General features: G+C 53.6%; 7 protein-coding genes across 7 annotated transcripts; 6 read left to right on the forward strand and 1 right to left on the reverse strand.

Annotated features, from left to right (window-relative positions):
• Window positions 1-1,683: 1,683 nt before the first annotated feature.
• SMAC4_04785 (uncharacterized protein) lies at window positions 1,684-4,016 on the forward strand. Its single transcript, XM_003346564.2, has 4 exons — window positions 1,684-2,153; window positions 2,498-2,780; window positions 2,841-3,059; window positions 3,117-4,016. The coding sequence occupies exons 1-4, from the start codon at window positions 1,918-1,920 to the stop codon at window positions 3,549-3,551; spliced, it is 1,173 nt and encodes a 390-aa protein (XP_003346612.1). The 5' UTR covers window positions 1,684-1,917; the 3' UTR covers window positions 3,552-4,016.
• Window positions 4,017-4,538: 522 nt separating this feature from the next.
• Window positions 4,539-6,502, forward strand: SMAC4_04786 (uncharacterized protein). The gene is made up of 3 exons (XM_066090181.1): window positions 4,539-4,938; window positions 5,084-5,839; window positions 5,955-6,502. The coding sequence occupies exons 1-3, from the start codon at window positions 4,891-4,893 to the stop codon at window positions 6,318-6,320; spliced, it is 1,170 nt and encodes a 389-aa protein (XP_065946537.1). The 5' UTR covers window positions 4,539-4,890; the 3' UTR covers window positions 6,321-6,502.
• A 353-nt stretch (window positions 6,503-6,855) lies between these two features.
• SMAC4_04787 (uncharacterized protein) lies at window positions 6,856-8,160 on the forward strand (the record flags this gene model as incomplete). The annotated part of the gene is made up of 3 exons (XM_003346566.2): window positions 6,856-7,101; window positions 7,281-7,917; window positions 7,989-8,160. The coding sequence occupies 3 exons, from the start codon at window positions 6,856-6,858 to the stop codon at window positions 8,069-8,071; spliced, it is 966 nt and encodes a 321-aa protein (XP_003346614.1). The 3' UTR covers window positions 8,072-8,160.
• Window positions 8,161-9,367: 1,207 nt separating this feature from the next.
• SMAC4_04788 (uncharacterized protein) lies at window positions 9,368-11,888 on the forward strand. The gene is made up of 4 exons (XM_003346567.2): window positions 9,368-9,601; window positions 9,975-9,987; window positions 10,074-10,344; window positions 10,413-11,888. The coding sequence occupies exons 3-4, from the start codon at window positions 10,165-10,167 to the stop codon at window positions 11,592-11,594; spliced, it is 1,362 nt and encodes a 453-aa protein (XP_003346615.1). The 5' UTR covers window positions 9,368-9,601; window positions 9,975-9,987; window positions 10,074-10,164; the 3' UTR covers window positions 11,595-11,888.
• A 778-nt stretch (window positions 11,889-12,666) lies between these two features.
• SMAC4_04789 (uncharacterized protein) lies at window positions 12,667-15,012 on the reverse strand (the record flags this gene model as incomplete). Its single annotated transcript, XM_066090182.1, has 1 exon — window positions 12,667-15,012. Exon 1 carries the CDS (start codon window positions 14,839-14,841, stop codon window positions 12,667-12,669), a length of 2,175 nt encoding a protein of 724 aa, XP_065946538.1. The 5' UTR covers window positions 14,842-15,012.
• Window positions 15,013-15,609: 597 nt separating this feature from the next.
• SMAC4_04790 (uncharacterized protein) lies at window positions 15,610-20,213 on the forward strand. Its single transcript, XM_003346569.2, has 2 exons — window positions 15,610-17,333; window positions 17,402-20,213. The coding sequence occupies exons 1-2, from the start codon at window positions 16,556-16,558 to the stop codon at window positions 17,971-17,973; spliced, it is 1,350 nt and encodes a 449-aa protein (XP_003346617.1). The 5' UTR covers window positions 15,610-16,555; the 3' UTR covers window positions 17,974-20,213.
• A 140-nt stretch (window positions 20,214-20,353) lies between these two features.
• SMAC4_04791 (uncharacterized protein) lies at window positions 20,354-23,702 on the forward strand. The gene is made up of 3 exons (XM_024655683.2): window positions 20,354-21,990; window positions 22,044-22,603; window positions 22,668-23,702. Exons 1-3 carry the CDS (start codon window positions 21,635-21,637, stop codon window positions 23,513-23,515), a joined length of 1,764 nt encoding a protein of 587 aa, XP_024511531.2. The 5' UTR covers window positions 20,354-21,634; the 3' UTR covers window positions 23,516-23,702.
• The last annotated feature ends 33 nt before the right edge of the window (window positions 23,703-23,735 follow it).

The following is a 23,735-nucleotide window of genomic DNA, read 5'->3' on the forward strand; positions in this document are numbered from 1 at the left end:
GAAAGTTAATGGGACTGCAGTGGAAACCGACACAGTGTCGCACACGGTGATACGGGACCAGAGTATTTTATACATCACCACCAGCAACCACCTCAACATGCGAAAGACCTCAGTTGACATCGGATTCAACTCATATTCGGGCATGACCCAGAAGCAGGTTGAGTGAAAGAGTCTGAAAAGATACAGTATGTTCTGCAGCCGACCGGGAACTGTGACCCGATATGTCACTACGATATAACTGATCGCGGGGATATCCCCATTACCCGTTCGAGGAGTCTGTGTCCTGGCTTCCGTCTTGTTAACCAGGAGCAAGGCCATCTCCCAGCCTCGCCAGGTGAAATATATGCCACTTTTTGCCATGTCGATCGTAGATATATTTTCGATCTAGTTCAACATAGGTAGTCGGTCGGATTCTCAAACGCCCGCCCGATTTCATCCTTTAACGTACCATGAGAGCGAGTCACTTCTTCCGCAAAACTTGAAGGGATACCTGTAATGGCCGTAGGCTTTAGCAGGCTGCTCGTGAATGACACATGCCGCTTGAGATGGAAAGCCATCTTCCCTTTCCCCAGCAACGATCCGCTGCAGATGGCCTTGCTATGGTAACATGCATATCATCCCATCAGAAACCAGTGAAGGGGAAGGACAGGAAGTTGCTCAGCTATAAAGGAAGGCATGATTCCAATTGTTTCCTGAACCAAGCTCGTTCGTTCTTCCTCTCGCAGCAGCCCAGTACCCTCTACGCCTTCCCCGGAAAGATCGACTAAAGATCGACTCGGAACGCGGCCGTTATCGTCAACGACGGAACAACAGTAGCACAAAGCCTCACCAAAGACTCCGAGTCCGTTAAGCCAAGCCAAAGACACAACACCTTGAAGATAGGACATTATATTGGTCTTTCTCACAAAGTGTAGGTAAGTTCTACTTGATAGACTCGTTCAATCCCGCAACCCCTCCCATCGTGATGCAACACCTGGCCTCATCGCATAAACTGCGCCGCACTGTGCATCCCTGTTGCTTGAGCTTCTCCACGCTCCTTTCCCCTTCTGTGGATCCCAAATGGTAGGACAAGCGGACGGACCTTGGCGTTTGGCAAGAGCTACGACGACGATGGCGTATCCCTGAGTCGTTGCCACTTACGAATGTTCAGCGGTTCATGTCCGCGCCTCCCCTCATTTTCAGCGGGCAGCGCTTGACGCTTGTTGAGGTCCGGTTGCTGCACCTCAATCCGGGCAGTTGTAACTGTGTTCGGTTCGGTTCAGTGAAGAAGGTGCAGCGGAGGGGTCGTACCTTAAAATCGATGCCCGAGCGGACGGACAGAGGCTGGAAGCCTGGAGTTTAGCTTGTCCAAAAAACCTGGGGGCAAGTGCACTGCCTGCACCTTGCCCACAACGGCCAGGCTGGTACATGCTGCCTACCCCAGTTGGCACTCGTCCGTTGTCCACTTCAGCGATTTGGAAGCGTAAAGTGACAACTGGAAGCTGGAACTTGCCTTGAGCCCAGGTGTAGGGCAGGTACTATGGGGACGGTACCGAACGTACCCTGGGCCAAAGCCGCCACGCCTGCCTTTCGCTTAATTCCCCGAACGGTAGCAAAAAATATTTGAAATTTGGAGCGCGCCGACTCAACCAACACCTGATCTTTTCCTTTCTCTTCCTCTCTTCTTCCCGTCAACCATTCAAGCAATCTGAAGTCCGCTCCAACCACCTTCAACCAAATCCCCCTTCAAGCTATCTAGGGCACCAAGCTACCCTTCTGACTCCCCCTCAAACCCAGAGTTCAACCTTTCTCGTCCGTCAACGTCCTTACAACACCTCAGGCGTTCACCTCCCTGTCCGAACGAGTCCAACGCTCACGTCACTTCCTGTGGATCACCTACTCCATCCAAGTCAACTTTCGACATCACAATCAATCACCATGTCTGCTGTCGTGGAGAAAATCACTGACGCTGCTGCCGCCGCCGTCAACGACGTTTCCAACGCTCTGGCCAACACCTCTCTGACTGGCAACAAGTCCGCTGACGAGAAGCCCTCCGCCGCCGCCAACGATGCTGTCCTTGCCAGCGCCGCCGAAGGTCGCCGCCTCTACATCGGCAACCTTGCCTATGCGACAACGGAGGGGGAGTTGAAAGACTTCTTCAAGGGCTACCTTGTGTAAGTTTGGCTCGTCCCGCCTACCCTTTTCCCTTTGTCGTTGCCTGCCCTTGTTCTCTCACCGCCTTTGCATTGTTTCCCTGCATCCCGCTTCCCCGCCTTGTTCGGGTTGTATTCGCGCGGCTGGAAGCAGTTGCACGCCACAAGCTTCATTCCCCTTCCCGTTCACATCATGTTATCCCGGTTTAGCCCCCTTTGCTCCTTTGACGTCACGTCCTCCACCTCACTCATCCGGCTGTGAGAGTGGGCCGCTGGCGTGGCCGTGTGGTGGGGTTGGCATTCGGTTTTCTTGGTCTTGTGTTACGTGCGCTTGTCCGTTACTAACCGGCTCTCGCTGCGTGTAGTGAGTCTGTTTCCATTCCCAAGAACCCTCGCACCGACCGCCCCGTCGGCTATGCCTTCGTCGACCTCTCCACCCCCAGCGAGGCTGAGCGTGCCATCGCTGAGCTCTCCGGCAAGGAGATCCTCGAGCGCAAGGTCTCCGTCCAGCTCGCTCGCAAGCCTGAGTCTAACGAGAAGACCGAGGGTGCCAACGGTGAGGGCCATGATGGCACTCGTCGTCGCCAGTCCACCCGCGGTCGCGGTCGCGCCGGTCGTGGCCGTGGTGGCCGTGCTCGTGGCGAGCGCGTAGGTTTCACCCACACGTCCATCCGTGAACTGCACACAGACACTGACATTCCTGCCCAGGGCGAGAAGAAGGAGGAGGGTGCCGAGGGCTCCACTTCCCCTGCCACCGAGGCTCTGAAGGACATCACCAACGAGACTCACAACAGCGACAACAAGTCTGGCAAGCCCCACAGCCGCTCTCCCCGTGAGCGCCGCGAGCGCGGCCCTCCAGCTGACGGCATTCCTTCCAAGACCAAGGTCATGGTTGCCAACCTCCCCTACGACTTGACTGAGGAGAAGGTGAGTTTTCCTGCCCACCCGTGTCCATACCTGAAGATACGCTAACTCTTTCCACAGCTCAAGGAACTTTTCGCTGCTTACCAGCCTTCCTCCGCGAAGATTGCTCTTCGCCCCATCCCCCGCTTCATGATTAAGAAGCTTCAGGCCCGGGGTGAGCCCCGCAAGGGTCGTGGCTTCGGCTTCGTTACCCTTGCCTCCGAGGAGCTCCAGCAGAAGGCTGTCTCTGAGATGAACGGCAAGGAGATCGAGGGCCGCGAGATTGCTGTCAAGGTCGCCATCGACAGCCCTGACAAGACCGACGAGGAGGCCAACGAGCACGAGCACGAGGGCGAGGCCCAGCCCCAGGCCCAGCCCCAGGCCCAGCCCCAGGCTCAGGCCCAGCCCCAGGCTCAGGCCCAGCTCCAGGCTAAGGCCCAGCCCCAGGCTCAGACCCAGGCCCCCACCAAGGGCACTACCGAGCAGACTGGCGCTGCTGTTACCGCCTCTGCTTAAACACACCATTTGATGACGAGATGAGCGTGCGCACGAGTTAATTAAGATTTCGGTCACAGACACTACTTTAATCTCGACCGACACATGTCTTATGTTTTACTGGGCGCATGCATTTTTACCCTCACGATTTTGGCACGGAATGAATGATTTTCTTTTTATGGCGGGATCTGCAAGTGGGTATGAAAGCGGGAAGAATGGGCGGTGGGATAATGTGATCATGTCTGGCGTCACGGGTTATGGGGGTTTGCAAAGGCCTCAAATCGCTGGTAGACTTCAGGCATCATTATCTTGCGGCTCTTTGCAGGCAACAAAAATCTAATATTTTCATGACTTCTCTTCTTCATTTGTATTCAGGGACCATCTTTATTCGTCTGTCTTAACAGTTTGGGCTTACACGGCATGGTCGGTCGAGTCGGTTTACCTAGGAATAGGAAAATAGACATGGTTAGAACAACGACTTTATTGGTATGCTTGACCGTCAACGACTGAAGCTCTTTAGGTTGTAACAACCAGGCAACCCGTCACCCCTAACGTGGGAATATTCTTGTTAGACTGGGAGGAGTGACTGGGTCCCCTGCCCGTGCTGTGCGTGGTTGTGACAAAGCTGGGGACAGTTCCTCTTGCAGATGTTCCTGCAGGGCAGAGAGGGGCAGCTCCCCGTCTAACAAGCCGTCCCCTGAAACGCCCCTGATCGTGATTCGCAGTGCCGAATGATGAGAAAAAGCCAGGTCTGGACCTTCGCACAAAACATATAATGGTCGACAGCGTGGGAGGTAGTATGCCGAAGATGGACGGAGGAGCTGCCTTGTCAACACGCAGCATGTAATGTGGTTTCGATCAAGAGACATAGTCACATAATTCGGCTCGTCGGCTTTCACCCTTGTAGCCGAGAATGTTGACAAAACCCAAATGAATATTAAGTTCAATTGTAGATTGACATCTTAGAGGTCGAGAACGTGAATGAACAACATGCCTCCATCTTTAACACTTCGGGTCAGGTTTCCGTCCCTGGCTGGCTGCCCCGGTGACACTAAAGCGAAGGTGGCCGTCCGAGACAGGTCCAACCGCTGAAGGCAGGGGGTGCCTGCAATAGCGTGGGCGGCTTCATCATCCAGGACATCCAAGTTGCCAATTGCCTGTCCGACTAATTGTCCACAAGACAACAACCCCTACCGCAATCCGAAACACCACGCGACGCAACACGGCGCAATTCAAAGACGACTGCGAACTTCTTATTTCAATTCACTTCGACGATACTCTGTTCCTAATCCGGTAGTCTCAGCGAGGAACTACGATACCAGGCATCACAGCACACAATTACACGTACAAGCTGCCCACCATGGCTACCAAAGGGATGTGGGAGATAGATCCGGAGACGAAGTCCAAGGTGTGTTTTACGACCAGGCCGCCCAAGCCGCCCGACTCGATTGATCAGCTCTCCCCGTAAAATGGGCAGCAAGATTCAAGGAACAAAAAGGACATATTGACGCAAAGCGTACTGGACTCTCCAAGCTGACTTGTACCCCTTGTAGCTCGCTGCGATGCAGAAGGAGAAGAACAACAACATCTGCTGCGACTGTGGCGCTCCCAGCCCGCAATGGTGTTCGCCCAAGTTCGGCATCTTCATCTGCCTTTCGTGCGCGGGCGTTCATCGAGGTCTGGGTGTGCACATTTCGTTTGTGCGCTCCGTTTCCATGGACGCCTTCAAGCAGGCCGAGATCGAGCGCATGCGGCTCGGCGGCAACGACAAGTGGCGCACCTTCTTCGAGAACCACCCCGACACCAAGATGCGCGGGATCGCGTGGGACGATGCGACGATCGCAGAGCGATACAGCGGCGAGGTTGGTGAGGAATACAAGGAGAGGCTGAGCTGCAAAGTCGAGGGGAGGGAGTACGTGCCTGGGGAGAAGAAGCCACAACAGGAGACAAGTTCAAGTTCGAGCAGCGCGGCCGCTGGGGTGCCATTGAGCGGCACGAGCAGCAGGACGGCAAGCCCCAAGCCGGGAACAACGATCAAAGTGGACGACAAGTACTTTGCCAAGTTGGGGGCTGCCAACGCCAGCAGACCGGACAACTTGCCGCCTAGCCAGGGAGGAAAGTATCAGGGCTTCGGAAACACGGTGTCGTCGGAGCCGAAGAATGACGGCGACGCGAGCTTGCCGGGACTCGATGAGTTGCAGAAGGATCCCGTGGCGGCGCTAAGTAAAGGGTTCGGATGGTTCACCAAGACGGTGACCCAGACGGCGAAGACGGTTAACGAGGGATATATCCAGCCTACGGCTAAGCAGGTGTGTACCTCTTATCCTTGGTCCTTCCCAATCCCTCCCCGCTCAAGATACCTTCTTTACAAAGCACTTCCGAGATACATGTTTGCTAATCTGAACATTTTCCCGCCCACTGTAGATAGCCGAATCCGAGCTCGCTGCAAAAGCCCGTATTGCGGCAGCGCAAGCCGCCATGTCAGCACAGACTGTAGCACAGGCTGGCGCCAAAACCGCGTCGGAGAGCTTCAACCGGTTTGTCGAGGGAGGACCTTCCAACTCCGCTGGCGGTGGCTATAGGTCAGTTCCCACTAGCGGCGGTGGCAGCAGCAACTTTGACGAGAGCAAGAGGTCGTTCTGGGATGACTTCTCCAGCGTAGCGGACCAGAGAAAGTCAGCTGGTGGTAGCTCGATCGGGACGGCAGTTATGGGCAAGGGCGGAAACAATGGCTCTTCCGCTGCTCCTCCTCCAGCAGCTGCTAAGAAGGATGAGTGGAATGATTGGTAGATGGTTCGTTGGTTGGTCTGTGGTGTTATTGGATGAATAGCGAGATGGAAAAGCGTGGATGGATTATTTACAGCGTATAGTTGATGTTTACTATAATGTTATTTGGTCTTATAAGGGTCAACTGCGCTGTGCCCAAGGTGAAGGCAACCTGTAGAGTTGGAATCCTGTGTTTACAGTTTACATAAATGGACAACTTACCCCGAACCTACTCCGGCCTCGAAGGATCTACAGCTAGGTCATGAAGATCCGAGAGGTGCCGAGAGAGGCAGGCGAGTGTCAGCCGGTAGTCCTTGGCTGCAAGTAATACCATGCCTGAAAACGATATCTCGAAGTTAATCAAATAATGAACAACACCTATAATATGGTAGTTATTGTCGAGGCTATCATCACATGTTGCATCGTCCTCCGTAAGGATTTCAGGGGTCACAGTTGCCGTCCGGGTTAGGGTTAGGGTACTTTCCCGTGCGCTTGACCGAGGTTGGCGTCGGTTCTGGCCGGCGGGACCCGCTGCATGGACGGACGGCGGTTCGTCATCATGGGTGTGCCGTCGGCTTTGGACGTCCCCATTCCCACGTACCCCGTTCCCCGTTCTCCGACCCCGTCTCCCCGTCCTGTCATTGAAACTGAGTCGCTCTCCCCTCCTACTGATGTGATTACGACCAGAGCTCAAGCCATTGAGTCCACCCACCCTTTCATCCCACCCTTTTTTCCCCAGATCTATCACAAAACAATGTCAGCCCTACGGATATTGGTGCCCGTCAAGCGGGTTATTGACTATGCGGTATGTCTCTTCCATCCCATCCTGTTTACTAGTTACCTAGTTCAATGGCAACAAGAACACACAGCGCCTGCGCAGACGATACGATATGGAGTCCCTGCTACCGCGATTAATACATGGTATGCTGTTGTACCTACCTGAGTACAGACGACTGATGTGGATACCCTTTCGTTCAATTACAGGTCAAGCCGCGAGTCAACAAGGCCCAGACGGGCGTCGAGACGGCCGGTGTCAAGCACAGCATGAACCCGTTCGATGAGCTCTCGGTCGAAGAGAGTGTGCGCATCCGCGAGGGCAAGAAGACGCCCGTCGAGGACATCTGCGTCATCAGCGCCGGCCCGACCAAGGCGCAGGACATTCTGCGCACCGCCATGGCCATGGGCGCCGACCGGGCCATCCACGTCGAAACCAAGGAGGGCGAGGACCTCGAGCCGCTGGGCGTCGCCAAGCTGCTCAAGGCCGCCGCCGAGCAGAACAAGAGCAACCTAGTGATCCTGGGCAAGCAGAGCATTGACGACGACGCCGGCCAGACGGGCCAGATGCTGGCTGGCCTCCTGGGCTGGGCGCAGGCCACCCAGGCCAGCAAGGTCGAGTTCACCGGCGGCGATTCCGTGCAGGTGACGAGGGAGGTGGATGGCGGTGTCGAGACGCTCAAGGCCAAGCTGCCCATGGTCATCACGACCGACTTGCGCCTCAATGAGCCCAGGTACGCCAGCTTGCCCAACATCATGAAGGCCAAGAAGAAGCCGCTCGAGAAGAAGACGTTGGCGGACTTCGGCATCACGGGGGAGAAGAGGCTCAAGACCATCAAGGTTACCGGTAAGGACTACGACTACGATCCGTACAAGGCTGGTGGAATTTTGACGATGCTAACTCTTGTTGTTGTTCAGAGCCTCCCCCGAGACAGGGTGGTGGCAAGGTCGAGGATGTGGATGGCTTGGTCTCGAAGCTCAAGGAGCTTGGTGCTCTCTAAACGGGTTATACAGCGACCGGTTGATGACCCCCAAGACCTCGTATCGAGCAAATTGTTTTGGAATAGAAAGAATAAAGTTCACATCCCTACAGCATCTTTTCGGATACGTACTTGATATGCCCTTTCATTTGATAAACCGCTGGGACGTCACGCCGTTGATACTGGGGACCTTGACGGCTGGGCCCTTATATCACAGCTTGGTTCATGCATGTTTTGTTCGCTGATGGGTGACGGCCCTTGCCATTAAAAAATGTTGTGCAACGCTTGCGCGACAAGCTCGCCAGTCGTTAATCAAAGAAGCTTTAGCCGGTCGCATTGACGCCAACTCCGTTGCACTACGTGTCACGTCAAGTGCAACCGGAGGAGGCTATTGCGTGTGTTGTATCGTGTCTTGAGAGTTTTTCTAACCCCTCCTTTTTCTTTTGTATCCTCGGCCGAGGAAGCTGAATCCCCGGCCGTCCAAACCGGTAATGCCCAACAATCCCAGATGCTACGCAATGATTCACAGATGCAATGTGACGTGTGGGAGCTTGTCATCCCCCACGTATTGGTGCTCGGCTGCTGTAAGGTACCACCACCGCAAGGATGCTACTTACGTGGTTTGACAGGTGAGGTGATGACGATGCATTTTGATAGGTAGGGTATTATGTGCTGTCGCCGGAATTGTATGCTGCAATTGATTGTTTCCTCTGTCTGCGTACAACCTCCGTTTTCGTGCAGCCGACCACAACAACGGCGGCTCTGGCGCAACCTTGGTTTTGGAGCATCAGAAAGCTTGAAGGCGAAGCGAATCGCGATGCTACAAACCTAAAGTCCCGCCCCGCAACTTGAGTCACCAAAAGGGCGGGGGATCCACCTTTATCAGCGGCGGGAGGCGTGCTCGGCGGGGGCCGACCACCCCGACTCCGAGAGTTAAGAGCGCCCCCGGGCAGGAGATGCCGAGCTGGAGCCGCTTTTCTGTGAATGCCGTGGCTGGGGTTGTGGGCGGAGGTTGCGATCTTGAACGCCGGATGGAGGATTCCAGGTGTGAGGCTCCGGGACTAGTAGGGGTGGTGTTCGTGATGGCTACAGTGCATTGTGGAACCTTGTGCGTCCCAACGAACTCGCAGTCCTCCCAACACCGCGATCAAATTACCCCTCGGTCCCCGTAAATCGGCCTTTGGGACTCGCTAGCAGCGGGAGTCACCGAGTCATGGGCCAATCAGGACGGCGCCGACCTGACACTGCGGCAGAAAAAGATAAAAAGCTCAAGAAAAATCTGCCGGATCCAATGAGAAGCCTCCCTTTTTCTATTTGCCTCTCCCAGACTCCCACTTTCGCACCCTCTTTTTATCTCGCGCGCATCCAAGTTTCCCTCCTCTACAAACTCTAAATCTCCGTCATCTCAACTTTGCCCATCTGCAAAACACTCAAAACCCAATCGGTTCCCCCGACTTTCGGACTCTTTCGTCCAAACCTTTCCTCTCAGTTGAACTTGTCTTGTCACAATCGGCCCTTATGAACGGCCGCCCGTCAGTCTTCACCTCTCAGGTACGATAGCGAACGCGAAAGACCCCTTCATGTGTCATTGAGATGTCAAGGCACCATATACCAGCCCATCAAAGAAATTCCCCCGGATGAGGAATGAAAAACCCCATACCAACCTGACTCGCGATGCTGTATCGGAGTAGCTGGGATGACCCGCCATGGAACCAACGACCTGGATGCTTGGCGCCATTCCGATTCAAGTTGGTTTTATAGATGTGGGCATCTGGGATCCTCAAGGCTTAGCTTGACGGATCCCGACTGCGTATTTTTCCCAAGATATCGCAGCAGCCATCCCGGGGAAACTTCTTTCTCTCACTTCTGCTGCTTGCCGTTTGTTTGTTGTCTTTGACCTATACTAATCTTATTGCGTTTATAGGATTATCTCTCAGGTCCGCATTACCCTCCTCCGACCCCCGACTCCGGGTTGACTCACCGCTTTCGGGCAGGAATACTGACGATAATTTTTGTGATACAGACCATCTGTGGAGAGCCCTCAACGCATAAGAGCCTCTCGTTACCCAGCAGCCTAACCACCACTACCACACCCCATCACCCTTGAAGTCAAGATGTTTTCTCGTCTGGCCACTCGCCTCCCCAAGGCTTCCACCCTCAATGGTGTTGCCGCCCGTCAGGTTCGCAACCTGACCAAGGCCGCCGTTACCGGCAGCAAGGGCAGGAACATGCCCGCGCGTGAGCCGCGCACTACTGCCGCTGCGACCGGCGCCGAGGCCACCTTCACCATCAGGGTGCGTACGCATACAACCCGCATATTCAACAGTCCCTCTTTGGCTAAAACTGACGTCTTCTTGTACAGGATGGCCCCGTTTTCCAGGGTACCGCCTTTGGTGCCAACGCCAACATCTCTGGTGAAGCCGTCTTCACCACCTCCCTTGTTGGTTACCCCGAGTCGATGACCGATCCCTCGTACCGCGGTCAGATTCTCGTCTTCACCCAGCCCCTGATTGGCAACTACGGTGTCCCTTCGAACGCGCGTGACGAGTTCAACCTCCTCAAGTACTTCGAGTCCCCCCATATCCAGTGCGCCGGTATCGTCGTCTCCGATGTCGCTACTCAGTACAGCCACTGGACCGCTGTTCAGAGCTTGGGCGATTGGTGCGCTAGCGAGGGTATTCCTGCCATCTCAGGTGTTGACACTCGTGCGATTGTCACCTACCTCCGTGAGCAGGGTTCCTCCCTCGCCAGGATCTCCATTGGTGACGAGTACGACGCCGATGAGGATGAGGGCTTCGTCGACCCCGGCCAGATCAACCTCGTCAAGCGCGTTTCCACCAAGGCTCCCTTCGTGGTCACCAACCCCAACGCCAAGTTCCACGTCGCCCTTATCGACTGCGGTGTCAAGGAGAACATCCTTCGCAGCTTGGTCAGCCGTGGCGCCTCCGTCACCGTCTTCCCCTACAACTACCCCATCCACAAGGTTGCCGACAACTTCGATGGTGTCTTCATCTCCAACGGCCCCGGTGACCCCACTCACTGCCAGGAGACCGTCTACAACCTTGCCCAGCTCATGGAGACTTCCTCTGTTCCTATCATGGGTATCTGCCTTGGTCACCAGCTTCTTGCCCTCGCTGTTGGTGCCAAGACCATCAAGCTCAAGTATGGTAACCGTGCCCACAACATCCCGGCTCTTGACTTGACCACCGGTCAATGCCACATCACCTCGCAGAACCACGGTTATGCCGTTGATATCAGCACCCTCCCCTCTGACTTCAAGGAGTACTTCGTCAACCTTAACGACGGCTCCAACGAGGGTATGATGCACAAGACCCGTCCCATCTTCTCCACCCAGTTCCACCCCGAGGCCAAGGGCGGTCCCATGGACTCCTCCTACCTCTTCGACAAGTACATGGAGAACGTCGAGCTCTTCAAGAGCAACTCGGTGGTCTACCGTGACAACAGGCCTTCTCAGTTTATGATTGACATTCTCAGCAAGGAGCGTGTCGGCGTTGAGCCCACTCCTCTTGCTAACGCTGCTTAAGCGTTGACGAAGAACGTCTTTTTATTCATTTTCTGATGAATGGTTTTTGTGCTGTTGTCGGTGTTGGGTTCTGGGTTTCAAATACACAAAGGAAATATGGGTTTTTGTAAAAGGGACTTTTTTGTTTTGATTTTGAGCGACACGTCCTCTCGTTAATTAATGGTTTGGGGACAAATATGATATCTTTTTTACTTCAAGGGTGAAATCAGCAAGTTTCAAGTTTGGGATTAGGCTGTTATGGCGCAGAGAGGAATCATGTGTAGTAAATTCATACCATACCAATGTGCTATTATGTTCAAGCAACTTCTGATTGTTCTTGTCTATCTGTTCCTAGAGATTGTCCTATGTATTCCAGTCAAGTGCTTCCCGTAATTCGGTAACCTTCAACATTCAGGGGTCATGTTTACAGTCGACGGTGTCAGCGATGGTTGCCTAGGGAACATGGTTTCATTGACAAGTAAAGCCCCTTGTCTTGTGAAACCTAGTCCCAAGTACTCGTCACGCAATCTATTTCAAGATAGATAGTTGTTATCTTCCTCGTATAGGCCGCTTAAAAAGACAGATGTGAACAATGCTTCATTCATTAATGCTTCTTTATGCCGGTATTCTTTATTTCTGCTCTTCCTTCCTCGCTTAGCCTTCTTCCCTCTTGGTGTAGATACATTTGCACCCTTAAGTAGAATGATGCGTCGACCACTCCAGAGTGGGCTGCTTATCCTGCTGTCTGTCTGTCTATCCGTACATTTCCATGTTTTTACAATTGTAGGAATTTTCCTTCGTGTTGTGTTGTTTGGGGATCCGTCCTGCAGATTCTGACTGGAACCATGCCGTGCCGTTCCTTGCCGTTCGATGCAGTAGAAGTATGAAGTACTTTTGCTATATGTACATGCCCGGAAAGACTTAACAGAAACATGACTTCTTTATGTGAGCCGCGTTGCTGTCTTTTGTGCTGGACCTTATTAACTTCCAGCTTCTGGGGGTCGTCCCAGACGCTTGTCCTTCTTCCTGCTTCCTACCATACAGACAAGGCAGAGGGAAAGACGGAGGACTAGATAGCAGGTAAGGAGGTCCTCTAGTATCGATCACCACGGAACCCACCACCGCCACCGCCGCCGCCACCACCTCCACCATGACCGCGTCTCCGTCTCCTCGGAGGACCGCCCTCAAACGTAGGCAATGGCGCGCCGTCGAATCGCGACCTGGGTTCATCTCCACCGCCACCACCACCACCACCACCACCCCTCCTGGGAGGCAGCTCATCACGTCCTCCTCCTCCTCCTCCACCACGGTCACCACCGGGTAGGTATCTATCACCACCACGCGACCGGCCAAAGGGAGGGGGAGGCGGCCCACCACGACCGCCGTCACCACCACCACCACCCATACGACCACGACGACGCTCCGCCTCGCGATGTGGCGGCCTGATGCCCACAAACACCTCCTTTCCGCGATCGACAAACGAATCTGCGTCCTCGAACGTGTACCGGTTGATTTCGTCCTCGCGGCCCATGTCACGGTGGCGGTCGCGGGTGTAGAACGACCGCATGTTTGACAGACGGCGCTCGGCAAGCTCGGCATTGACGGGTCTGTAGAGCAGCGACGGGTGGGCGCGAGTCGCCTTCATTTCGTCCCCTGTAAGTGCAGGCTGGGGCACACGGCCACCGCGGCCACGGGGGCCTGAGGGTGCGCCTTCGATGCCGGGATGTTGTCGGCCGGCGGCGGGGCCGGAGGGAATGACTGGGGGAGGGAGGGGCTCGCGGGCTGATGATACCGAACCACGAGTAGTAGAGCCAGCAGCGGCCACGACGGCTGGCGCAGGCTCGAGCTCGGCATTAACGAGGCGGGTGGTGATGTCGCCGGTCTTTTCGTCACACTCGTACCGAACTTCCCACCGGGCGAGATTGCCGCGGCCGCCTTCGGATTGCTCCGTCTCCGCCCACTCGTTCACCCTGTCAGGAGGGATGAAATCCACCCACAGCTCTTTACGATTCCGCTCATTAGGCCAAATCTTTCCGTGCAGAGCAACACGAGCGCGCGCGGCAGCCGCGACGGAGGTGAAGCTTACAAAAGCGTGGGTTTTTATGTGATCGAGGTGGAAATCCTGAACGGAGTCTGGGTCCCGCAGGCTGCCCGGGGGCGCGGCGAGCTCTTCGAGGTATTGGCGAAGAAAGTCAGGGCGGAGCGGTCTCATGAGGTTCTTGATGTATAGCGCTTGGGTGGCGGGGTGTTCAGAGGGGGCAACGTCTCGCTCGTCAATGTCCATGTCGGCCTCGTACTTGACAGCGCTCCGGTCGTACGCTGCCCGGTCGGGGGATTCTTGCTTGAGGTCGGCCTCAGTCTTTACATGGTCGCGAGACTCCTCCTCTTGGCCACGATAGTTCGAATCGCGCGGTTCCGAAGCTTTGCGGTGCTGTGGTGCGTCGGGCATCTCAGAAACCTCCTTTGAGTCGGCGACGTGGGGAATCTCGGCGTGGATAGTGGCGTAGGAAGCGTCTTTCCCGCCCTGCTCGTCATCGAGGGGTAGCACTGTTTCGCCGGGTTGACCTTCAAGTCCACTCATGCGTGTGTCTTCGTCTTCTTGCTCGGTAGGGCGTGCACGCTTCCTAGACGTCTCTTCCTCCGGAGGGGGGCTGCGAGATCTGCGCTTTCTGGTAGATGTATCTTCGCCGGTGAGTTCAGGAACCACGGGTGCAGATTCGGTAGATAAACTCTCGTCGGCCTTCTCCCCCTTTGCTTCAGTTGTGTCGTCTTTCGTCGCAGGAACATTGTTTGCTTCGGGCGCAGATTCTGCGGCGGACTCTTTCGTCGGCTCGTTTGATTCATCTTGTTTGTTGTCTGATTCTGTTTGTGTGGCGTCTTGCGTAGTGGTTGAGTTCTGTTGGGGGGCAACTGGCTCAGGAGCTGGGGACGCAGAGGCTGCTTCGGGCTGAGGTTCTTGCGAAGGAGCTTTCACGGGCGCCGGGGCAGGGCTGCCAGAGCTCTTTGTGGTTTCATCTTCGGGTGCGGTCTCAACAGCTTGTGCGCCGGGGGCCTCTGCTTCCTGTTCCAGTTCCTTGGTCTCTTCTTTGTCCTGTTCTGTTTCCTCCTCTGGCGGTGCGTCTCCTTCTTGTTGCGATGTCTGCGCCTCCTGGTCGTCGACAGTCAAGCGTTCGACAAGGTCGGCCTTCTTACCGGCCTGGGACAGCCCGCGGCGCTTGAGCTCTTGACGTAGGTCAACGACTGTGAGCTTGCTCCAGTCAGTCGTCATGTTAACCGTTGATCCAATTGCAATTGGCGTGTGCTGTAGGTATCTGATATGACAGCGTAAAATAGAAGTTTAGTGAAATTGGCTGTCTTTGCGGTGAATGAAGCCAGCGGCGAGCTTGGGACGGGACCTTTTTGGGATTTCAAATACCGGGGCGCGTCGCGAATGGTCAAAGAAAAGCAAGCAGCATCGGATTGGAGCCACCCACACCACCCACTGTGGTCGGCACCCCGACGCTCGGACTCCCCACCGTCGCTGGGCGCAAAACGAGTGGTCGCCCCACGGCAAACGGACGACAGGGTCCCCTCAGCTCCCTGCTACGCCCCGTTACCTAAGCACCGCCCCACAGTACGTACCTCCTTAGCTTCTCTGCATCCACAATGGTGACGTCGATCATAGGTTTCGAACAGACAACAACAATGGCTTCAAAACACCATTGGCTCTGCAATTGCATGGCAGTGTCACGATATGAGCCCTCAACTTCCACATCATATCTATGCCAATAAACCAATTGCAAATGCTACACGTCGACAAATCCGTCAGGTGTTTCATGTTTCCTTGTGCGCTGACATGGGAAACCCTTAGACATTACTCGACTGCATTGTCCAACCGTCCGAGCCAAGGATGAGTTGACTCTTCAAGATGTTGCTCAAACTGGAAGCGTGGGTGGATGGAGGACTCATGGCTTCAAAAATATCCAAAATTCATCCCATCCCCGCTGTTGAAAGTTGGGCATCAGGATGGTGACACAAACAGCTGCCTTAAGCCCCCGCCGTCAGCATGAATGCTCGCAAGTATCATTGTACCTGGGAGCGGGAAGGAGGCAGGACATGAACCGAGCCGAGATGGAAGGAGCCACCAAATCGGCAGGCACGCAGCCTTGTTAGTCGACTATATGGAAGGAGATGTCGAGTGGGATGCAGCACAGCATCGGACCGCATCAATCGTGACTTCCCTATTGTCCAGGCAACCGACTGAGTGGCACCTTCTCATTGAACCGCGTTGGCCACACTTCGACCAAAAATATGCCACTGGTCGGGTTGGGCGCCGACATCGTCAAATCCTGAGTTCCAACGAAGTCGTGAGGCTATCTCGTCATCGCCGAACCAATCATAAATTCCCTCCCTACACCTCTCTTCACGTACGGCGTTGAAGGCATTCCACCGGGTGTCGGAAGCGTGGCGCCCAAGCTTTGGCCGCACAACATCGATGTTGATGCCGGTGTTGCGGAAATCTTTTCGGCCCATGCTTGTCTCTTCCGACGCCATCACTGAAGAAGGACAACAAAGCTTACTTCCTGGTTTCATTCAGACTGCCTTCAAAACTCTCTTTCATCTAGACTACAGCATTGTTTTCGTTGTCCCGACTTCGAGACAAAGAAACCTCCACCTCCTAATCCGGACGGGAAAGGACGACCCCTCATCAAAGCCGACTGATCACAACTCGCCCATCCGCAAACACTCCAGTTGTCTCACTACCCTCCATCACATCGAGCATCGTCTTTCGAACAAAGAAGTCAACTGCAGGAGCACTTTCACCTCACATCCCCATTTTGGATCGCTTCAATCACCCTTCGATTTGGACCTATGGTCTTCTCTTCACTTTCACCTCACCCGAGTTTCAAATATTACATCAGAGAGTTCCGCGGAGCCTCGCGTTCTTTGGGCTTTTCTCCATCATTCCTCTTTTCTGTTCTAATTCCCTCCTTCTCTTCAACATGAAAATCACACCTCGAAAGTCAGGAACCCCGTACTATGCGCCCTACCAAACACGCGCAAGGAATATCCAACCTTCTGCCATGGCCACTCCCAGTCCCACTATCACCGACGCCGATGGTGATGTCGACATGTTTCTACTCCAAGCCCAGCTAGGCATCACCTCGCCAAGCTTCACGGAATTCTATTATACACCGGGCGATGACAGCAGCACAAAACCGGAGCTTTGTGGAGGTTATGTTGCTAGCAGAAACCCGACTACACCTCGTAGGATGCCGAAAGATTTGATTTACCCCACCATCGAGGTGGCCATATCGCCCTCCACCAAAGGATCCGAGACTGATGAGGCAGATTTCGATGAGGATGACGACTCCGAGATCGATTACGATGATGACAGCGCCGACGATGAGGATGTTGACGACAACCGGGGTTATCACAACGGCCGCACACCAGCCACCAGCAAGCTCTTGACACGCGGGTCGTCTCGTAATCCGGCGTATAGCAGCAACAGTAACTGGGACCAATATGAAGAAGTCTCTCGCCACCTGGTAGACTATGCTAAGGTCATAAAGAATGTCTCTGGATACGAGGAGTGGAATGAGGAGCAGCGCCACCTCCATAAACTCATCTTTTTGAGAGGTCTTCACCCGGTGATGCCAGCTTCATGGCGATGGAGCTTCAAGATGTGGGGTATTGCTGAGGGCAACCTTACCCAAGTCTTCGCGCCAGATGATAGCAGGAAGGAGGTTATCATCAAGGCCTATGGGAACGAACTTGCTGGTACGTGTGCTACTCCCACTATCATCTATATTCTACCAATTTATGCTGACCAGCTTGTCCTTCTCTAGCCTGTAAAGCACTCGAAGCGGTGTTCCTTTGCACCCAGCACATCTTAGACTTTGAGAGGCTCGGTCAACGCGAACTGATGGGACCATACACCGCCAAAGTCATCAGTCGCTATTGGAAATGGGCTTTGAAAGATGCGGGGTTGGACAAGTGCAAGTTTTCTCCGCTGCTTCTAGTGCTGGAGTACGAATACGACCGCAGGAAAGATTTTGCCCAGGAGCTTTCTGCTAGTGTGAGGAAGAGGGTTGAGGAAGCTGCCCAGCGTTGGTGCGAGGTGCTCATGAACGAGGACACTGGGGGGTACGTTGCGGAACCGCCCACCATTTTTATTTTCACCGTGGTTCAGCACACCCTCGTGCTGTCCACTTACGATGCTGCATCGCCAGAGCAAGGTGTCGTACAGATCGAAGAAGTGAAGTTCAACGCGAGAGGGCTTTGGCTCTGGAACTCACTCACCGTCGCCATTGCCGTGCACATGGCTCGGGATACATTGGTGCGGGCACGGAAATATGGGTTCATTCGCGAATCCGGTCGCAAAAGGGGCAAGAAGGCTGAGAAGGATCCTGACGCTTGAGAAGTTGACGTGGGCGAACGCATGATTTGGCGTTTGTGGTTATGGCATTCGCGACTTTTACAGTTCAAGTAATCCACGTCTTTTTTCACGGAAACCTGGTCGTAACGGAAGGATCTAATATGCTTGCTTTCGGAGATACCCTGTTACGGTTATTGCTGTTCTATCAAACCCCCATTCTCTCATTCTTCACATACTTGTTTTATGTTCTCATGGATTTGCAAGTAACTCTCCAGTTTACTACTCGCGAAAAGTTGATCGAAAGTTTCTGGTTTCGAGGACAGACGCCTTCCAATACTTCCACTGACTGATGGCTTGCTGGAACAACGTGGAGGGTGTATGTGCTTCAGCTACTTTGCCACTGCCTTCTTATACATTAGACGGGTCGTGTCTCTCACAAGATCGGGCATTATATAAATTTCCTCCTACACTCCATGATGGCGAGTGGGTTGGCATGGAAAACTTCCTTCCGTTCAGATAATTCATAGGAAGACACGTAATGAAAGAAAAGTAAGAGTCTGAACTTACCATACAAGTCCTTTAAACATCAATGGGTATCTTTGCACATGTAATATAAACCAGTCAACGTCAAGTGGTTGCTTGAAAACATAGCGTTATCTATACTGTGGACTCCCCTCAATGATTCTACAAACCCCATCCTAGGTGCATTACTAGGTAGTGCACCATAACGAATTTTTCTTGCAGAACTGCAGCACAAGACGTCAATAAGTACGAAGCCAATCACTGTAATGCTTTTTATGCACCCGTGTTCCTAATGCTATCGGAAAGCATGCCGGTTGGTTGGAGGACCTGGTGAGCTTGGTATACTGAGCCGAGGTGTTTTTTTTGAGGAACCGCGGATGGTATCTTAGGAACATCGTTGGATGAAAGGCTCCATTTTCTCTAGCTGGATAACGAAGTGAATGACACCAAATAGTGGGCAGGAGGAGAGGTACTTTTTCTCTACTGGCCCGTTACACACAGTAGTCAAGGAGCACAAGAGTCATGGCATGGCGTCAAGCCTGTCGTTAGTGGCCCGTAGTTGGGTTGATGATCATCAACAACCCGTCATTCATGATCCATCACGGATCTGGCCGAGAACACTACATGTACTCCAGAAAATCCGCACGTGGCTCGAAGCGGTGTCGTTTTGTTGACCTGTCAAGCGGGCGTCAACGAACGAAACGAAAGCTTTCCCGGGCTCCTCCGGATCAGATGGATTGGATTGTTAACGTGTTTTCCAAGGGACCTGCTTCGGAAAACAAATCAATCCACATGGAGAGTGGAGTCCGGAGATGGTACCAAGTGGGCCGAGAGATAAACTGATCCGTGATGCACAGCGGAATTGATAAAAAGGCTTGGCATGTACGACACATACAAAACGGCTGTACGGTACGGTTTGATGGGTTGATGGTGTTGATGGAAGGGGTCCACAGAAGACTCCGATCATGGGATGATCTTCGCTTCCCTTTTTTCGGGGCTCTAGAACTAGGCTTGAGGCTATCAGTTACTATCAGATCAGACAGATCAACCTAGGCTTGGGGCTATCAGCTACCATCAGATCAACGGCTGCTGGGGGTGGATGAGGTGATCGGTAGTGTTCACTAAGAAGCGAATGTGTCGGTCAGAAGATTAGATCAATCACTTGGGTTATTGATGGGCTGGTTGCTCAGGGGGTTAGGTAAAAATAGAGTGTTCTCTTTTTCTGTGGCCTCGAGTCGTAGGCAGTATTTGATGTTGTGGGAAACTTCGAGTTGGCAGTCGCTTACAGTCAGCAGAGTGATCTTTTGAGTTGAAGGAAGTCTTCAGTGATTCCAACTCGGAGAATGAAAGACTTGGCAGACTGATGATGAAGAGTGTGGAAGTCAAGTTGATGACGAGGTTAACGATCTCGTAACCTACAGGCGAAAATCCTTTCCATCACATGAACGAGGAGCATTGCTATTTTACATAATATTGGCTGACCACTACTAACTGTCGTGGACTGTCGTGGAATGTCCAACCTTAGTAAGGTTGTACGATGAGATGGGTGGTGTCCTGGGTGTATGCACGATAGGCCGATCAGGGGAGCGCCAAGGTTATCAGATTGAAGCGGTAGAGGCGGGAGTCTTCCCATCATCGAGGCGATGCCTACCAACCTCCGAGCCCGACAGTCGGTACGTAGCACCGCGACTGTTCGCAGCGTACTGAGTCTGATCTCGTGGTCCGTAACATGAGTAAAAATGTCCGTGGTAAGTAGAGCAAGCTCATACAGAAAGACATGAGGTCTTCGGCGGGAAACCGAGGAGCGATGCTTCGAAACCTGATGAGGATGGAAAGAAACACCACGGAAATGTAAATAAACGAGGGTTGACAAAGTTGCATCATGTAAAAATACAAAATTGGCCGGATTACAGACCCGTCACTGCGTTCCCGTACCCAAGGGCATGCTCAGGAACCCCGGTCATTCTCATCTAAGCCCTGTCTGCTGACATTGCGCGGCATTCTATTGGTCAGATTTGGGTACCTTGTGGGTCACTTCTTTCCTTTACGGCATCTCCCCAAGTCGACCAGTGACACTGGGCCTGAAAGGGCCTTTCTCATCCTCTAACCAGCCCAATTCCACGACCCATGATCTCGAATCAGGTCTCCCGAACAAATACGGGTTTGATTTTTGTTGTGCAAAATCCCGCCTGTGTCGTTCTGTAAAATCAAACCACGTTGTCCTCTTGTGGCCCTCTTCCAGTCCAAGACACTGTCGAACCTTCCTCCCTTCCAGACGCGTTTGTCCTCGGCAACGACTAGCAACAACCCCTGGGCGAAGCCCTCCTGCGTATCCAAACTGTCACTCAGCCCTTTGGTCGCCAGGATTATCCGTAGATCAGATAACAGATCTGTGGAGCAGTGGAGTAGTAATCAGAAGCACACCAGAGACTCTTGAGGCAAAGGGGGGAAGGATATGCAGACATTCGTCTGTCCACCCACCTAGAAGACGCAAAAAGAGAGAAAAGACGACAGAAAATCCTCAAGACCAACCTTTGGCCCAGGCCCGCCCTCTTTTTCGCTTTGCCTTTTCTGTCCACCAACCCTTTTGCTCCATCTACCCATCTGTCACCTCGGATCCCAACCGACTTCGCCATCCTCGTGCACTCTACTGGAGTACACAACCGGCCCAGGACTTGCCACCAACGCGAACCCGCTCGTACCACAACCGGACGCCCTGTCCAAGCCTTTTTCTTCCAGCATAACCAACTCCTGATTCAGCGGCACCCTGCTGCTGTCTGTAGCACCGGCTTCCTCTGGCCATTTTCCCCATCAGTCGTCTGTTTCGGACACCCAACACGTGCTGTTCTCCTAGTACAAACGCTCTGTATTGGCCAAGATCCCGCCTGATCGCTAGCGGATATTGCCCAGAGATTGGGGTGGCTTACTTGTCATCCAAGTACAACTCCAACGATCGATCTTGGCATGTGTTTGACCGCCGACCTCGATACCGTTTCCACCACTTGACGATCACGGAGCGACATCGAAGCCATCCTGCGCAACCTCAAAACTGCCACCGAAGTACAGCATTCGCTTTCTTTCGAGCGGGCTCCCAAACGCGCTGCATCTATACTCAAGACGGATATAAGCGTCTACCAACATATCGTTAGCTTGAGATCGAACACAAACACATGGAGAAGGAATGGCATTGCCGGATGACACTCGCCTTATGAATAACCAATCTTCTAACGAAAGTAACTTGGCACCCAGCCGTACGGCCCTTCCATCAAGGCCACCCCCAATGACCGAAAACAACGAGCCTTCGAAGCGCGAGTCAACCGGACCGGTTGACGAGGCGCCCTCCAAGTCCGAATCCGGGCCCTCGCCGAATTCAAAGCAAGCGGGGCATGCTGCACAGAGTCCATCTGCTCGCAAGAAGTCTCCAAAAACTCTACACTCCCGACCTGCACAACCTTCAACCGAGACCGTAGGAGTGGTAAATGTTGCAACGTTGGGACTTGTGCCTTCTGTTCAGGGCCACGCAGGTCAAGTCTGCAGGTATGGATATTCCTATTCCATTCATCGAATCTGTAATGCTAACGGCTGAGTAGCAATTGTGGCACAACACATACTCCTCTTTGGCGAAGATCACCTCTGGGAGCCATCATTTGCAATGCTTGCGGACTGTACCTGAAGGCGCGTAACGCGGCTCGCCCCGCCAACATAAGGCGCCCTCCCAGTGTGATGGCGAGTAATGTCAGGCAGGCCCCGACCAAGTTGTCTCCTAAAGCAACTGCACCATTACTACCGAGCAATCCGGGGGCAACATATGTAGCCGCAGATCAGACGCCGTCAGGCTCATGTCCTGGAGGCGGAAGATGCAACGGTACAGGTGGTGCGGAGGGGTGTGGTGGCTGCCCCGCATACAACAACCGCGTCTCCAAGAGTGCCAGTCTCAACGTGCTGAAATGTCAGGGCGCAGCAGCAGCGTCTTCGAAGAAACATCACGCAGCAGAGGGCAGCGGGGAAGAACCGACCGAGGTGGATATCACCGCCTTACACGTTCAATCGCAAAACACCACCGTTGTCATTGCTTGCCAAAACTGCGGCACTACTATTACTCCGCTCTGGCGAAGGGATGAAGCCGGTCATACCATTTGCAATGCATGCGGTAAGTGCATGAATTTACATACCGGACAATCAGGAATGGGACGAATATGCTAACCTGACCAAAGGTCTTTATTACAAGTTGCACGGTGTGCATCGACCGGTGACCATGAAAAAGGCGATAATCAAACGGAGAAAACGTGTTATCCCTGCCGCCGGAGGTGAGGGAGAGAATGAGCCAAGCGAGGCCCCAGACTCACCAACACCGGCACCAGAACCTCCGAGGGAGAAGGGTACGGTTAACGAAGATGGATCCGTTAATCTCGGAATCCGTCGACGTCCAGTACGACCATTGACCCTCGTGCCTGAGGATGAATTGCGACGGAACAGACAGGCATCACCGCTGTCTTCAGCCCACGACTTGGGACAGTATCACTCATCTCATATAAATCAACCACACCACGGAGCCCATGAGTCTCTCACTTATGAGAACCGGTTGGCCCCAATTCACTCATTGGCCCTCCCGGTTGATCGACAGTCGTCCCTATCACCAGCATCATTCCTGTCACCATCAAGGAAGCGATCGATATCCGCTGTGGAGAACGAACCTTCGTCTCACAATGACAACGAAAGCCACAAGCGTTTGTCTTCCATCAAATCGATCCTCAATCCGGTACCGAGTTCTGAGATGCACCGAGAGGTCTCGCCGGCAGACCATTTCCGGATGCAACAGCCCTCCCGGTCCCCAGCTATGAGCAGCCTCACCCCAGCACCCAGTCCAGGGTCATTCTCAAACAGCACAGTCATCGGGACACCAACATCAGCTCCGACTATGCGGAGCGGTTCAAGGGATCATCTAAATGAGGGCGAGCGCGTCAAGGCAGAGCGGAGGGCGGCGTTGGAGCGCGAGGCTGAAGTTATGAGAGAGATGCTGGCTGCAAAGGAAAGAGAGCTTGCTGAATTGGGTTATGACTGAGATGCGGAGGTTGCAAAAGCGTATTCTGTGATTTTGAGGGATCGAAATGGAGTTATCTGGGAGAGCATACCCTTGGGTTTTGATTGTTGCATAGATAGATAGCAACGGAAGGCATACTCTTTTGAGAAAAGCCCGATATCACTTGAACACACATAGAACTTGTGTTATAGAATCCGCATGGTACCTAGTTTTGTGTCTCTTCATTGATGGTCAACGTGTT

This window comes from Sordaria macrospora, chromosome 3 (genome assembly GCF_033870435.1).
Source record: "Sordaria macrospora chromosome 3, complete sequence".
In the NCBI taxonomy this organism is placed as follows: Eukaryota; Fungi; Ascomycota; class Sordariomycetes; order Sordariales; family Sordariaceae; genus Sordaria; species Sordaria macrospora.